The sequence below is a fragment of the Pygoscelis adeliae genome, unplaced genomic scaffold (assembly GCF_000699105.1).
Source record: "Pygoscelis adeliae isolate BGI_AS28 unplaced genomic scaffold, ASM69910v1 Scaffold87, whole genome shotgun sequence".
NCBI lineage: Eukaryota > Metazoa > Chordata > Aves > Sphenisciformes > Spheniscidae > Pygoscelis > Pygoscelis adeliae.
In genome coordinates, this window is record NW_008825098.1 from 1712308 (window position 1) to 1724939 (window position 12632).

A 12632-nucleotide genomic window follows, 5' to 3' on the forward strand; every position below is an offset into this window, starting at 1 on the left:
TGCCAAATCCCAGCTCCCAGTCTGCCGGTGCTGGTCAGCCTTTGGCTCCAGAGTCACACACAGCCATCGAAGGTGGCAGGCAGCCTGCAGGGAAAACTGGGCTCCCGTCACAAGAGCACTGCCTTCTCTGTGATGTACAGGAGACATTAGGAACACTTGGGCACCTGCGTAACCCCTGTTCTTTCTTGTGCTTTCACGTAGCCAGGGAGAATGCATGAAGTAAGAGAAGGGTAAAATAGCTGTGTCTTACCTTGCAGCCTCCAAGAGTAAAAGAAGACATACAAAATAGCAGAACATGTGGTCCTGCCTTTGCTGCATTACTCTGCATCCCATTTCATACCTACTGCTGGCAGCTGTGACTGAGGTTGTCAGGGTGCTGCTCTGCAATGAACATGCCGGAGACCGTTCTGTCAGTGGGGCTACATGGCTCTCCATGGACTTATCTGTAACAAAGACGTGTCACAACCTTCTCAGGGACATGAGGCCACCACAGGCACTATCTAGAAAATTAAAATTGCAAGATTCTTGATTTTTTTAAAGTACATATTCCCTTAACAGTCAAGGAAATCTCTGTCTTGATCTTACCACTGCCACAGTATTTTGATCTTAGTGCTCCTACTTATTTACAGCCCCTCTGTGAAAACCAGTGTGGAAGACTGTATTTGGACTGTGGCTGAGAGAACATAGCAGATGCCCCACTTGCTTATGTGGTCACTGAGCTATACATGTCTCGTACATTCCAAAAGGACCATGAAAAACAGGGTGCTGAAAATATATCCTTATGTATTACACTTAACTATGGAGCTAGCTTAAGCTGATATTATAAACGAGATTCCAATCTGTACTTTGCCCAGTCATCTGTGTGAGGACTGACTGAATAATCTGTTTCCTGACCAGGTGAAGGAAACAATGAACAGGATATACCACCAGAATCGTAAAGTCCACGAAAAGACAGTGAGAACCACTGCAGCTGCTATCATCTTAAACAGTAACCCATCCTACATGGAAGTGAAAAACATCCTGCTCTCCATTGGTGAACTGCCTCTGGAAATGAACAAGTACATGCTCTGCATGATCCAAGATATACTTCACTTTGAAATGCCTTCCAGGTACATTAAGTTCAGTATAAATAAATACAGCTCATCCTTACTTCTTTGCAGAAACCCAAAGAACACACAGGGTCTCATTAATTACTACTGTAAAATTTAAGGACAGTATAAAAGGACTCCTGATTTTTGTGTCACTTTTAAGTGTTGATATTTCAGAATAAATCTCTGCATTTCAATGACATTCATTTAATAGCTATTCACATTTTCAGAGGTACAAATAAGAACTAGGCATCTAACTTGCATTACTGTAAGAAATGTCATCTGTCGGTCTTAATTGTCTCAGCGGGGCCCCTGCTTTTATATTTTAAGAACCACTGAACCAGAAAAATTTTAAACATCACAGCACTAGAATGAAAATAATAAAAATATCTCTTCTTCTCAACACCATTACTTTTCAGGCAAGACCTTTGCTTGCCTTCCTACCTATGACTGCAGGGAGTAGCTGAAATTGGAAAAGAGATTCTGGGTTAGGGCAGAATTTTAGTGGGAAAATGTGAGGGTTTTGAAGACCCTCTTTCCTACTGGGAAATTCACCCTCTCTCAAATTTGATATTTCTGCAGAACAGTAATACATTTGGTACCATAACATTTTTGTGTCTCTGTGGTTTTGTTTGTTTGTTTGTTTTGAAATACCACAGCAAAATAGTTCGGCAAGTTCTGAAGGACATGCGTGCTCACAACTATGATCGCTTCTCCAAGATGGGCTCTTCCTCTGCCTACTCTGGCTATATCACACGTATGTAACCACGAAACTGCCTTTTAACCCTGTTTGTATTCCCAAACATTTGATTAATCCACTAGTTTAGTCACAGGTACCTTCTTTCTTTTTTAATTAAGGTGGTCCTGATGTATCATCCACATACAGCCTTGACATCCTCTATTCAGGCTCTGGCATTTTAAGGAGAAGTAACATGAACATCCGTATTTTTGATAGAAATGCTGAACTTCATGCCAGCCAGGTAACTGCCACACTATACATAAAAACTAAGCCAGTATGGGGTACTCTTCTTATAGCTTCTAGATCAATTCAGCTAATGCTTAAGACCATAAGGTCTGCTGCACTGGGCAGAGAACAAGCCAATAACAGGGTAAAAAGAAACCCACAACAGTCAATGAGGCACACATTTGCCCTAACCAAAAGACAGGTGTTTTGTTCTGTCATGTATCAGATTCTGTCTCTGGTTAAAGGCTATACTGTTTATCTGATGTAATCAGTAAAAGCTTTGTGAGTTTGTAAAATCAAGTCCTGTGTTTCGGGTATAACATAGAATGGAAATACAAGGAGTAGATCAAATGTATGAAACAAAGAGATTTAAAAGAGATGCTTCTGTTTTGGCCTTTTCTTAATGTTGGCAACTACCTTCAATATTATAATCCTCCTAAATTTCTGCAGGACAAAAATTGCGCAGTGGAACATCTTTGGGTTTTCTTCCCAAATGTCTGTGGAAAATAGTCATATGAATAAAGGAAAATTGGTTTGAAAGAAAAGTAGGCTCGGGATTGTGAGCTGCATGTGGGCAAAGTCTGCCTGCATCTAAAGGGAAAAAACCAAACTGTGAGATTATTTTATTTTCTATTTTTCTAGCTGCTCTACCTCGTTCCCTTAAGTCTTAACCTCATACTTTTTTCATCTACAACTACGTAAATTACAGTTAGGCTCTTAGACATTAAGAAAATGTGTAGGACTGTTAACAGCCCAGGTCAGTCAGAGTTTTTTCATTGATTCTGTATCACTGTTGCTTCTTAGGTGGTGATTGAAGCTCAAGGTCTAGAGTCCATAATAGCTGCAACTCCTGATGAAGGCGAGGAAAACCTGGACTCCTTTGCTGGCATGTCAGCCATTCTGTTTGATATCCAACTCAGGCCAGTTACATTTTTCCAAGGGTATGCTGATTTAATGTCTAAAATGTTCTCGGCAACTGGAGATCTCATTAACGTGGTGAAAGGACTTATTCTCCTGACAGATTACTCACAGGTACTAATAGCACACTGTTTGCTTCTTTTTCTGGCTCTTAAGCACAGATGCTCCCTCCCCCACACCATTATTGTAGGACATCTTATTTTCTCTCTTTTCAATGCTGATAAACCTGACCAATGTTACATAGTCTTCTCTTACTATGGGAGCAATAGAAAAGTCACAGGTATTAAACAACAGAATGAAATTACATGAAAAGCAATCTAGAACAAAGATGAGAACACATATCATTCTAGAAAACAAAGTGACACTGAAAAAAAGCAAATCCAACTGAGTATCCTGTAGAAAACTCATATTGCTATCAGCTATGGCCTCCCCTCCCACAGTTTCTTGTAATACAGTATTGTCACATGTGATCACCTAAGTTTTCCTCTTCACAAGTTGTCCAGAGACCTTACATCCAGTTAGGCAGTAACTGTCAGGTACTGAATGAATGAATCACTGGTTCTCAAACTTTCCCAGATAACTAACCTTCAAAGAACAATGCTAAGAGGTCCAAATTTCAAATGCTTATTGCTAGGCAAATCCAGGAATTAAAATGAGGATTACGCGGGTTTTATGCAACTGTCACCCCAAGTGGTCTGTTAATTTTATGCTTAAATATAGACTCATATACAAATATAACCAGCTACATAATGTATTATCGGAGGACTAAAAATCTAGACATCTCTCTGAAAGTGCAGGGCCAGCATTTGGTTTGATATTTTTGTGCTTCCCAAGCAGGGATCTCCTTAGAACTTGTGGATTTAACAGCAGCACTCAGCTCATGAAACATCTGCAGGCTCGAACTTTACTTTTTACTCTTCCCCTTTAATTCTTGGCAAAAGAAAATGCCAAAAGCAGATGATGAGAAAATCCACTCTGATCAAAATTACACAGAAACACCCCCTGCACATGACAGCTGTCCCCATCCTGAACCCAGCTCAGCCCCTTTATAACGGTATTGTAAGTCTAGAGGGCTTCCCATGTAGCACACAAATTGGCAAACTAAAGCTCATTCCAGCAATGCTTTACAGTTCACATGCAGATTATGGGCAAAAACTTTACCATGACCTATTTAACAAACAGACTGCAGAGGTGAGAAAGGTAATCATGTCCAGTCCTGAGCATACGAGCGTGGTGTTTACAGAACTAAATATTTCCAACTGCTGTGCATGCACCAAGCTCCATACATATTCTGGCTGAATCAGCTGGCTGGGCACCCTGAGAGCTCCGCCAGCCAACAGATTCTCCGCTCCTCGTCTTTGGAGAACCTCACAAAAGTCTGGGGCACACCAGGGCTGGGACTACATGCCATTTTTTACAATATCAGGGTGAAACATTTTCAGTCAGTCACTGACTCTCTGGAAGCCTGGGCAGCAGTGTGATGAGATGGGATCCCACCCTGCTTTCTCTCTTGGGTTGCCACTAGCACAGTTGCTGCCTAAGCTCTTTGGGACTCAAGCAGTGGACACAACCAAAAGTGTGTGTTCACAACCAAAAAGGCACTTGTTCTTACCTCTGCACCCCACAAAGGCAAAAATTGTTTGAAACATTGTTGAACACAGCTTCAGGCTGAGCTGTATTTTAAACACAGCACACCTTTCTAAGAACAGTGTTACAGCTACGTTCCAGGTCAACAGCAACATCAACACGGTTTGGGCACTTCCACATAACCGCGTTGAGCTTCATTAGAAATGCTTTAACCTGTCAAGTTCTTGAACTGTGATTACAACTGTACCAGAAAACACTGTCAGAATGGAAGGTGAAGGGCATAACACTGGAACTGAGGAAAAACAGTGCGAGAGAGCCATAATTAATCTAGCTGCCTGATAGTTGAGTACTACCTCCACTTTGCCTGGCCATGGGACCGCGGTTTCCCAGAACATAAGCCCCTTTACAAAGTCATACGGTAGACAACCAAGGCAAACAGAGATTTATCTTCTTTCAAAGAAGAAATCCAGACATGGGAAACAGTGCTTATTCTATGATACCAAAACTCAGTGTGCCACAGCCGGCCGCAGCGCAATTTCAGAACAGGCAAAAAACAGACATAAGATACAGACAGCACAGTTGAGATCAAACATCAAAAGGATGGCTTAGAAGCGAAGACCGGAACTTAAAAATGGGGCAACTGAATTGTCAGAAAAGAACTTATGTAATATTTGAGTTGCAACTTCTGCATTGCTGCAGCCTGATTTTGAGAAAAGTGATTTTTAAATATTAGAAAAGTTCTGCTCCCTATTGCTGTTTATAAGGATCATTTTGCAGAGAAAAACCAAAACTGAGTTGGACTCAAAGTGCTGTCAAATCTACCAAATAACTGCCCCCCTGGAAAAAAGCTTCCTTTCATTAACTTTACAACTGTGATAATCACAGTAGGCACATTTTGGAGAGGTGATTTCCAAGTTAATAATATGGATTCTAAAGCTTACACTCCTGCCCACCATCTGTAACATCTTTTCTCACATAACTCCACAAACTGAAATCAGAGTATATTTTAGAGCCATTGCCAGTTCTCACAGTGTTGTCTGAGGGCTAAGAATAACTGCCCAGAAGTTATAATTCCCTCTATAAAATAAACAGCTCTCATAAAACTGTTTTTGAGACTCCTAAGTCACCTGCATTAAAGTTCAGTAGTGTTAATATTTCTCCTAGGCAACACACCTGCCAGAAGCACAGAGAAATTAAATACTGTATTAATAGTTCAGAGAAACCATTTGAAAGCCAGACCCCAGTGGAAGATAACCAGTTCCCAAAGAAGTCCCTGTTTCAGCCATCTCTGCATTGCATACACTAGCACTGTCAGTGCAGTATATAAAGAAACTTTTTTTATTGAAACATAGCACGTTTCAGCATTTTAAATAGTTACAAACTACCGATTCTGATCTTTCGGATCACATTTTCCACTGCAAATGACACACAAAGCTTAAAATAGAAAGGGAAAGGAAAATACTGCTCCTGAGGAGGCTGGGTCCCTGTGATTTACACCTCCCATCAGCCTGGATTGGATTTGGATGTGAGGCAAAGGACAGGACTGAGCTCTAAATAAGGAAATAGATGAGCTAGTAAAACACAAGGCAAGTGGCCCTTAGCGTCTCTGCTGGTTTCAGTGACAAAATTGACTTAATTCTAGGTAGCCTTTAAAGCCTTAAACTGTGCAGCCATTGCAAACCAAGCCTACTCTAATATTATTAGGTGCAATTTCACAATGCATCTAAAAATATCTGCTCCTCTGGTTCTGTGTACATGTCTCTGCCAGAATGTATATTGTTACCTCCTCGTTCGTTAATAGCTACCCACCAATTCAGTTCCAATTAAAAGCGAAGTAAAATAAAGTAAAACAAGCTTTATCTCCACACCTAAACAGACCGACAGGGAAAGTATTCCTTGCCCCATTGCAGTCAGTAGAAAAACTCCCTTTGATTTCAGAAAGACCACAATTCCAACCCATGATTTTTACTTGGGTGAAAATAAGAAATCAGAGCGCAATATGACCACACTTGCTGGGGGCATGCTGCATTTATAAGCCGCGCCAGCCCACTGCATTCTTACATTAAATCTCAAGCCCACTTAAGCAGCAACTGACTGCTAAGTTGGTTCTGCCAAGGAGATTGTTTCAGAGACTGTTTATTTACCCTAAAAGGTGAAGTAACCATATACAGCCACCATAATTATCCAAGTCCTCGATTACGGCAGGAAAACTTTAATGCTCTGAATAAAAACCTCCCCAAATGTTGCTCCTTTCTATAAGGATTAGGAAGCCAGACTGTCTCTACTTGCTTCTCTCTTAAATCTTGGGACAGCATTAGCTGGAACCACTGGGCTACTGAATAGCTAAGAGAAGAGAGACTTTTAAGGTGCCTGGACATCAAAAAGGGGAAGGAAATTGGGTATTCACATGTCCTACAAATGCCTGCAGCATTACAGGTGCTGAGAATACCACAGGCACAGAAACCCGGGAGGAGGCAGAAAACCAGCTAGGAGAGAGGAGAAAGTGTCCTGTACACGAGGGACATGATCAAAATAAACTTTTCCCAAATTAATGGTTCTTTTAAAACGGTGAATTAATCCACTAGTTCTTAGGGAAACAGGACAACTATATAAAGTGAGTTAGATTGCCAAGCTGAGTGAACCTTAAAATCTTGGCTGTGTGTCAAAACTTAAAAGTAATGAGCTGCCATGACCCTGAGCTATATTATCACTTCCGAAACAGACTCCACGTGATGCGTTTCCAGTCCAGCCGTAGAGGTTTCAAGAAGCCATGAGCACACTTGATGGTTGATGGAAAATGCATTAAATGCAAATTCACAGTGGCAATTAAGGAGCATTAGCTTATGGGTTTGGCCACCCAGCCACTGAAGACGTAACTCCTGCCATACTGTGAGTTTGGAGCCACTACACACTGCACGACTGCCTGCAGCACCTTGCATCCTACTGCCAGTACAGGGTTGCCTTCGGGTGTGCTGAAGAAGTCACACTGCACTGTGACTTCTTCCCATTTTCTAGGGAGCGAGGTACATCAGGGGTGTTTTGTCCACCCTTTCAGAAAAGCCCTCTATTCCTTTTTGTTCCTGCAAAATGACAAGTGGTGTGATTGCAGTACAAAAGGGAGTAAGGAAACCAGAGGTCTGTGGTCAGTAACGGGGGGGTTACCTGTGCTTTCTGATGGTTCTAGGAGATTCAGCTGCAGTCCGGGCCAAGGGCCAGCACGGAGTTCCTGGGCGGCCTGGCCATCGACATCTCGGGAGGGATGGAGTTCAGCCTGTGGTACAGGGAATCCAAAACCAACGTCAAGAACCGGTGAGAGACTCCCAGAATGTGTTATAGCTGTAGAGAGCTCAGGCTCCTGACCCCTGGTAGTCCCAATGAGAATTTAAATATAAAAGACCTTGCAGATGAGTTAAAATTAAATAACAGTTATGTGCACAGGAGAACATTTGTGCTTCTCTTTTCCTTTCCACCTGGGTAATACCAGTTCCCACTGGTCTCATATGAATTTATATACCTTTACCTGAAGAACAGGCTCCTTTGAGGGCAGTTTTTATGTATGGATGGTAGGGCTGTTTGCAATTTAGTTTCCTCTTTCCTAATGTGTTTTGAATTAATTGTAATGCCTGAATTTATTTGCAGGGTAGCCATGTTTATAGCTGGTAACACCGAGGTGGATTCCTTCTTTGTAAAAACTGGTATGGAAACAACTTTGGAAGTAGAAACGACATTAGACTTCATCTCCACGGTGCAGTTTTCACAGTACCCATTTTTAGTCTGCCTGCAGATGGACAGAGTCGAGTCTCCATTCAGGTAAGAACTAAGAGCACACAATTTCTGAGGCATCCTTCCAGCCAGCTGCTGAATCTGGAACTTATGGTGTTCACAGCCACGAGAGATTAACAACAGAGGCCAAACTGCAGCCTAACACAATCAGGTGCAGTGTAGGCTGTTACACACACCAACCTCTGCTATCCTGTTCTTCCCTGTCCCTCACCCCTGAGATGCAGAAGGGATCTTTTTGAAGATCACAACTTGCTCTGAATGTGCACTTTAGTCCAATTTTCTAATTTGGTTTTGCAAGTAAACTAACTGAAGTGGCAGGACCCTGGTCCCCTCGCGTACAATCAGTTCTGATGGTGATCTGAAACTTTGCCAGCAGTAGTTCTCTATTACACTGTTAAGAGAGGAAGTGCATAGCCACAAACTAGCTGAAGTGGGAAGTTTTCTTCATCATCTGCTATTTACTAGTGTCAACAAAAGTACCTGGTGTGTTAAGCTCTTGCAACCGTCATGTTCTATCATATTTTATTAAGGCACCAACTCTCCTGAAAGCTAAACAAGTGTGCAATAAGGTAAAAAAGATGCTTTCCAGTAACCAAAGAGTAGTAATTGCATTGCCATGTGAGAAGCTAGGTTTACTACTCCCTCCTAATCCCTATTTGCTAAGACCTAAGGGCGATAACGTTTGCAGAACCTGTGCCAGATTTCCATTCAGGCTTTTCTGATCCAAAAGATCGTAAGCCTGAGAGGAATTAAAGAACTCGAGGATCTCCAGGAAATCCTAAGAAAACAGTATCTGTTATTCTGCAGATATGAAACCATCTTCTGATTATACCTACACATTGTGGAAGTGTAATCTCATCTGTATGTAAAGTGTTTATCTCTAGCCTCACCTACAGGGTACAGACTTTGCATAAATTTGCTGATGCCAGACCACCATGTTGTGTCTTTACAGGCGTTATGTGACTAAGTATGAAAGTCTACCATCTGGCAGACGGTACACTGCAAGGAGAGGGAAAGCAGAACTGTTGGCAGGTAATGAATACCCTCTCCATCAAGAAAACTCCAACATGTGCAGGAAGGTTTTTGGCACAAAGTCTGATTCCTCCAGCAACTGGTTTTGAAACGAGCAGCTGAGCTTTTGCTTTCCTGAATCCCTGGCTCCCTCAATGACTTAGGCTTGTACGTACCGTACTAACTTGGAGCTTGGTCTTGCACTACTGCAGTTAATGGGAAATTTGCCATTGATTTCAACAGGCCAGGATCAAACTCTCAGTGCGTGCACAGTGTTTACATATTAACCTATATTTAAGACTTTTGTAAAAAAAAAAAGCTAAGGCAAATAAAGACCAATTTGGTAGTATTCCATGCACTCCCTTAAGGGTGGTGCCAGTTCTTTATTTTTACTTTTTTGTGCCAAAAGCAAAAACAATCCCTCATTTTTCTTTCTTGGGGAATACAGAAGTCCATGTTTTTGACATGCAGTGAGAACAATTATGATGTATAAAAAATGATTATTTATGAATATATTTTAAAGTATTTAGGTGTTTTAGGCCCATGACCAATCCTCATTCAAATATTCAAGTACAATTAACATCTAAATGGGACCATGAATTCCTGCTTACTCAGTATTGCCTGTTTACAAAAAAGCGGGTTTTATTTTACATGATTTTGAAGGATTTTCCCTTTTTTTAAGCAGTCAGAGCTTGATTATTATTATTATTTATCTTTTTGTTTTTTTTATTAGCTGCTATAGTTAAATACAATTGATTAAAAATGTGGGGTAACATTTCCAGAAGTGCTTACAGTTGCCTTAATTCTGTTCCCATTGAAATCAATGGTATAATTTCTGTACTTATCACCAGGAGCAGAGTTAAGCCAACACCGGTTGCTCTTCAAGGTTGCCTCCCAAAAATTTGTGTCCCTGTGTATAATCGAGGCAGGTGTATTTCAAAAAATGAGCACCCACTAAGGCAATTCTGAACTATGGTGAAGGAAAAGGTCCTGAAAGAAATCCATTTTGAATGCACAGTCTAGCAAAGCCTGTGCAGAGCCAGAACATTTCCTTCTAGGTAAGTTAGGCTCATAGTTCAATGCAAAAAAGTAATCACTACTCATACAAGTCCTCCAATTAAAATGACTTATACCTTTTTGCTCGCTCAAGCAGTGTCTTCATAGGAACTGTGTAAAAAAAAAAAACGTTTTACATTTACAACAGCATTGCAGATTAAGAAAGAATGTACCTCATCCCAGCTCAGCTGATCTCTGACATGATCCATCTGATTTAATTTTTATAGGACAAGGTGGGTGAGTGCTGGTCACAAAAAAGTAAAATAAAAAGCCAGAACAATTGTTTTTCAAAAAAACAAAACCAGGCAGGAAAAACTCATAGATTGTAATGAAAAAATAAAAGTATTACAAGAAAAAAAAAAAAATTTCCAAATTCTTTTGTGTTGTAAAAAAACAAGAGTGCAGAAATCTGCAAAAATCAAACTATCAATGGGATGAAACAGCCTGCTTGTTGTCTTTCCTGAAAATGCTGACACACTTCTAGTCAAAGCATAAATAAAACAGGTAAAAATACAGTGTAAAAAATTGTTTGCAGTCTTGGTTTTTGTCTGTTACCTTCTGGGCTGGGAAAGCCTCTCGGTGGTGTTGATAGAGGCAAGAGGAGCCATTTAATTCACCACCCCATAGGAACCTATAACGTAAGTTGGACAACCACTTGTCCTGGGCTCCCCCTCTAGTCAGGAGATGGAGGTATCTCCAGAGGGTGGTGTAGACCCCAAGCAGGATGCAACATGTGCTGGAGGTGCCTGCCCAAATCCTCTGCCCAGAGGAGAGGTAAGACCCAGGTGCCCCTCTTCAGCGTCGACACTTACCAGAAATGAGTTAAGGCCGGAGCGATACCAACACTGCTGGCACCACCCTGTAAAATAACATGGCCGACACCGCCAGCAAACCTGCTCCTGATCCTCGGCCTTAAATGCCTTCTTCCACTCGTCTGCTGAAGATTTTACACAACACCACATCCCCAGGCATTCCTCCTCCCCCAACGAGGGGCAGTTTCTCCTTCCTCCCTTCCAAGACTCCCTTCCTTCTCCCCAAACACAGTCCTCCTCCTTTCTCAAGGCTCCCACAAAGCTGTCTCTTCCCCTCAATATCCACTCCCAAAGTCTGCACCCTCTATTTTGTAGACACTGTTTGATACCTCCGCTACTGTTTTAGGAACTGAAACTGAGGACAAGCTTTTACATTTGTTATTACTACTTGATATTTGTGTCATATAAAACAAAAATAAGATCAGAGCTAAGTATTCACGCACCTAGAAAGAGGCAGTCTCCTCCTGCAGTGATCTGACACTCTAAATAGAGAAGGTGGACAAAGAGCGGCACAGAGAAAGAGCTATCATCACTATTTCACTTGTAGAGAACAGGGATATCAACAGGTGATGACCTCAGCTCCACATCCTAATTTGCGTCAACAGTCTGCCAGGCTTGCCCATGACATCACAACCCAAAATCAGAATAAAAAGGTTCTAGATAATGCAATTTGTACCTGTATGATCTGCGTCTGATATCAGCAATCCCACTGCAAGGCTTACCCCCCCTCAAATTTATCCAACCTAAGAACCTGCTGAATGTGTGCCTGTAAAACAGGGCCCTTTGGCACATAAAAATAATGTAACATCGGTGCTCACTTTCAAAAAAGCCCAACATAAAATATTTTCCAATTACAAAAGATAATCTGACTATTGCCAAGTATCTGGCCAATGACACCAGGTTTGCTTCTCTTTCACATGAAATGCACAGGTCTGTTTAACATAAATACATAAGTCTCCCAGAGATACTGACCTGTGTGTTTTGCTTTTTTATTTACTCGTCGAGCCCTGGCACAGCTCGTTGAGGGAAATCACGTGCCCATCTGTGCTACTGAAACCTGGTCTTTCAGAATGGGACAACCAGCCTGTAAGGGCAATTTTTGGGCTTCCACAGCTTTGACAACATCCCTTGAAACTAAATTGAACAGAGCCTCTGAGGCCCACGCTGCTCCTTCAGAAGTGATACGTGTCCTCGTGGATACCCCCTGGTATCGGAGCAATACACTTGCTTCTGAAGCTATCTGACCCTAACAGCTGGACATAATGGGGATTCCAGAAGGGGTTTAGTCAACAGCTGGGTAATGGAAGGCCACGGCTTCCTTACGTGGGCTCCATAGCTACGGAAACAACAAAACCGACAATCTTCTAAAAATAAGGTGAAATTAATACGTTGCTTAAGCCTGCATTTGAAGTG

The 12632-nt window shown here is 41.6% G+C and overlaps 1 protein-coding gene across 1 annotated transcript in view; it reads left to right on the forward strand.

Annotated features, from left to right (window-relative positions):
- The window catches only part of MTTP (microsomal triglyceride transfer protein), a 27557-nt gene extending 17901 nt beyond the window's left edge, over positions 1 to 9656 (forward strand). The window contains exons 12-18 of the mRNA XM_009327033.1: positions 898 to 1109; positions 1748 to 1845; positions 1947 to 2068; positions 2857 to 3084; positions 7742 to 7866; positions 8197 to 8367; positions 9293 to 9656. Of these exons, the coding sequence (XP_009325308.1) occupies positions 898 to 1109; positions 1748 to 1845; positions 1947 to 2068; positions 2857 to 3084; positions 7742 to 7866; positions 8197 to 8367; positions 9293 to 9461 (1125 nt within the window). The 3' untranslated portion in view covers positions 9462 to 9656. The remainder of the gene's footprint in view (positions 1 to 897; positions 1110 to 1747; positions 1846 to 1946; positions 2069 to 2856; positions 3085 to 7741; positions 7867 to 8196; positions 8368 to 9292) is intronic.
- The last annotated feature ends 2976 nt before the right edge of the window (positions 9657 to 12632 follow it).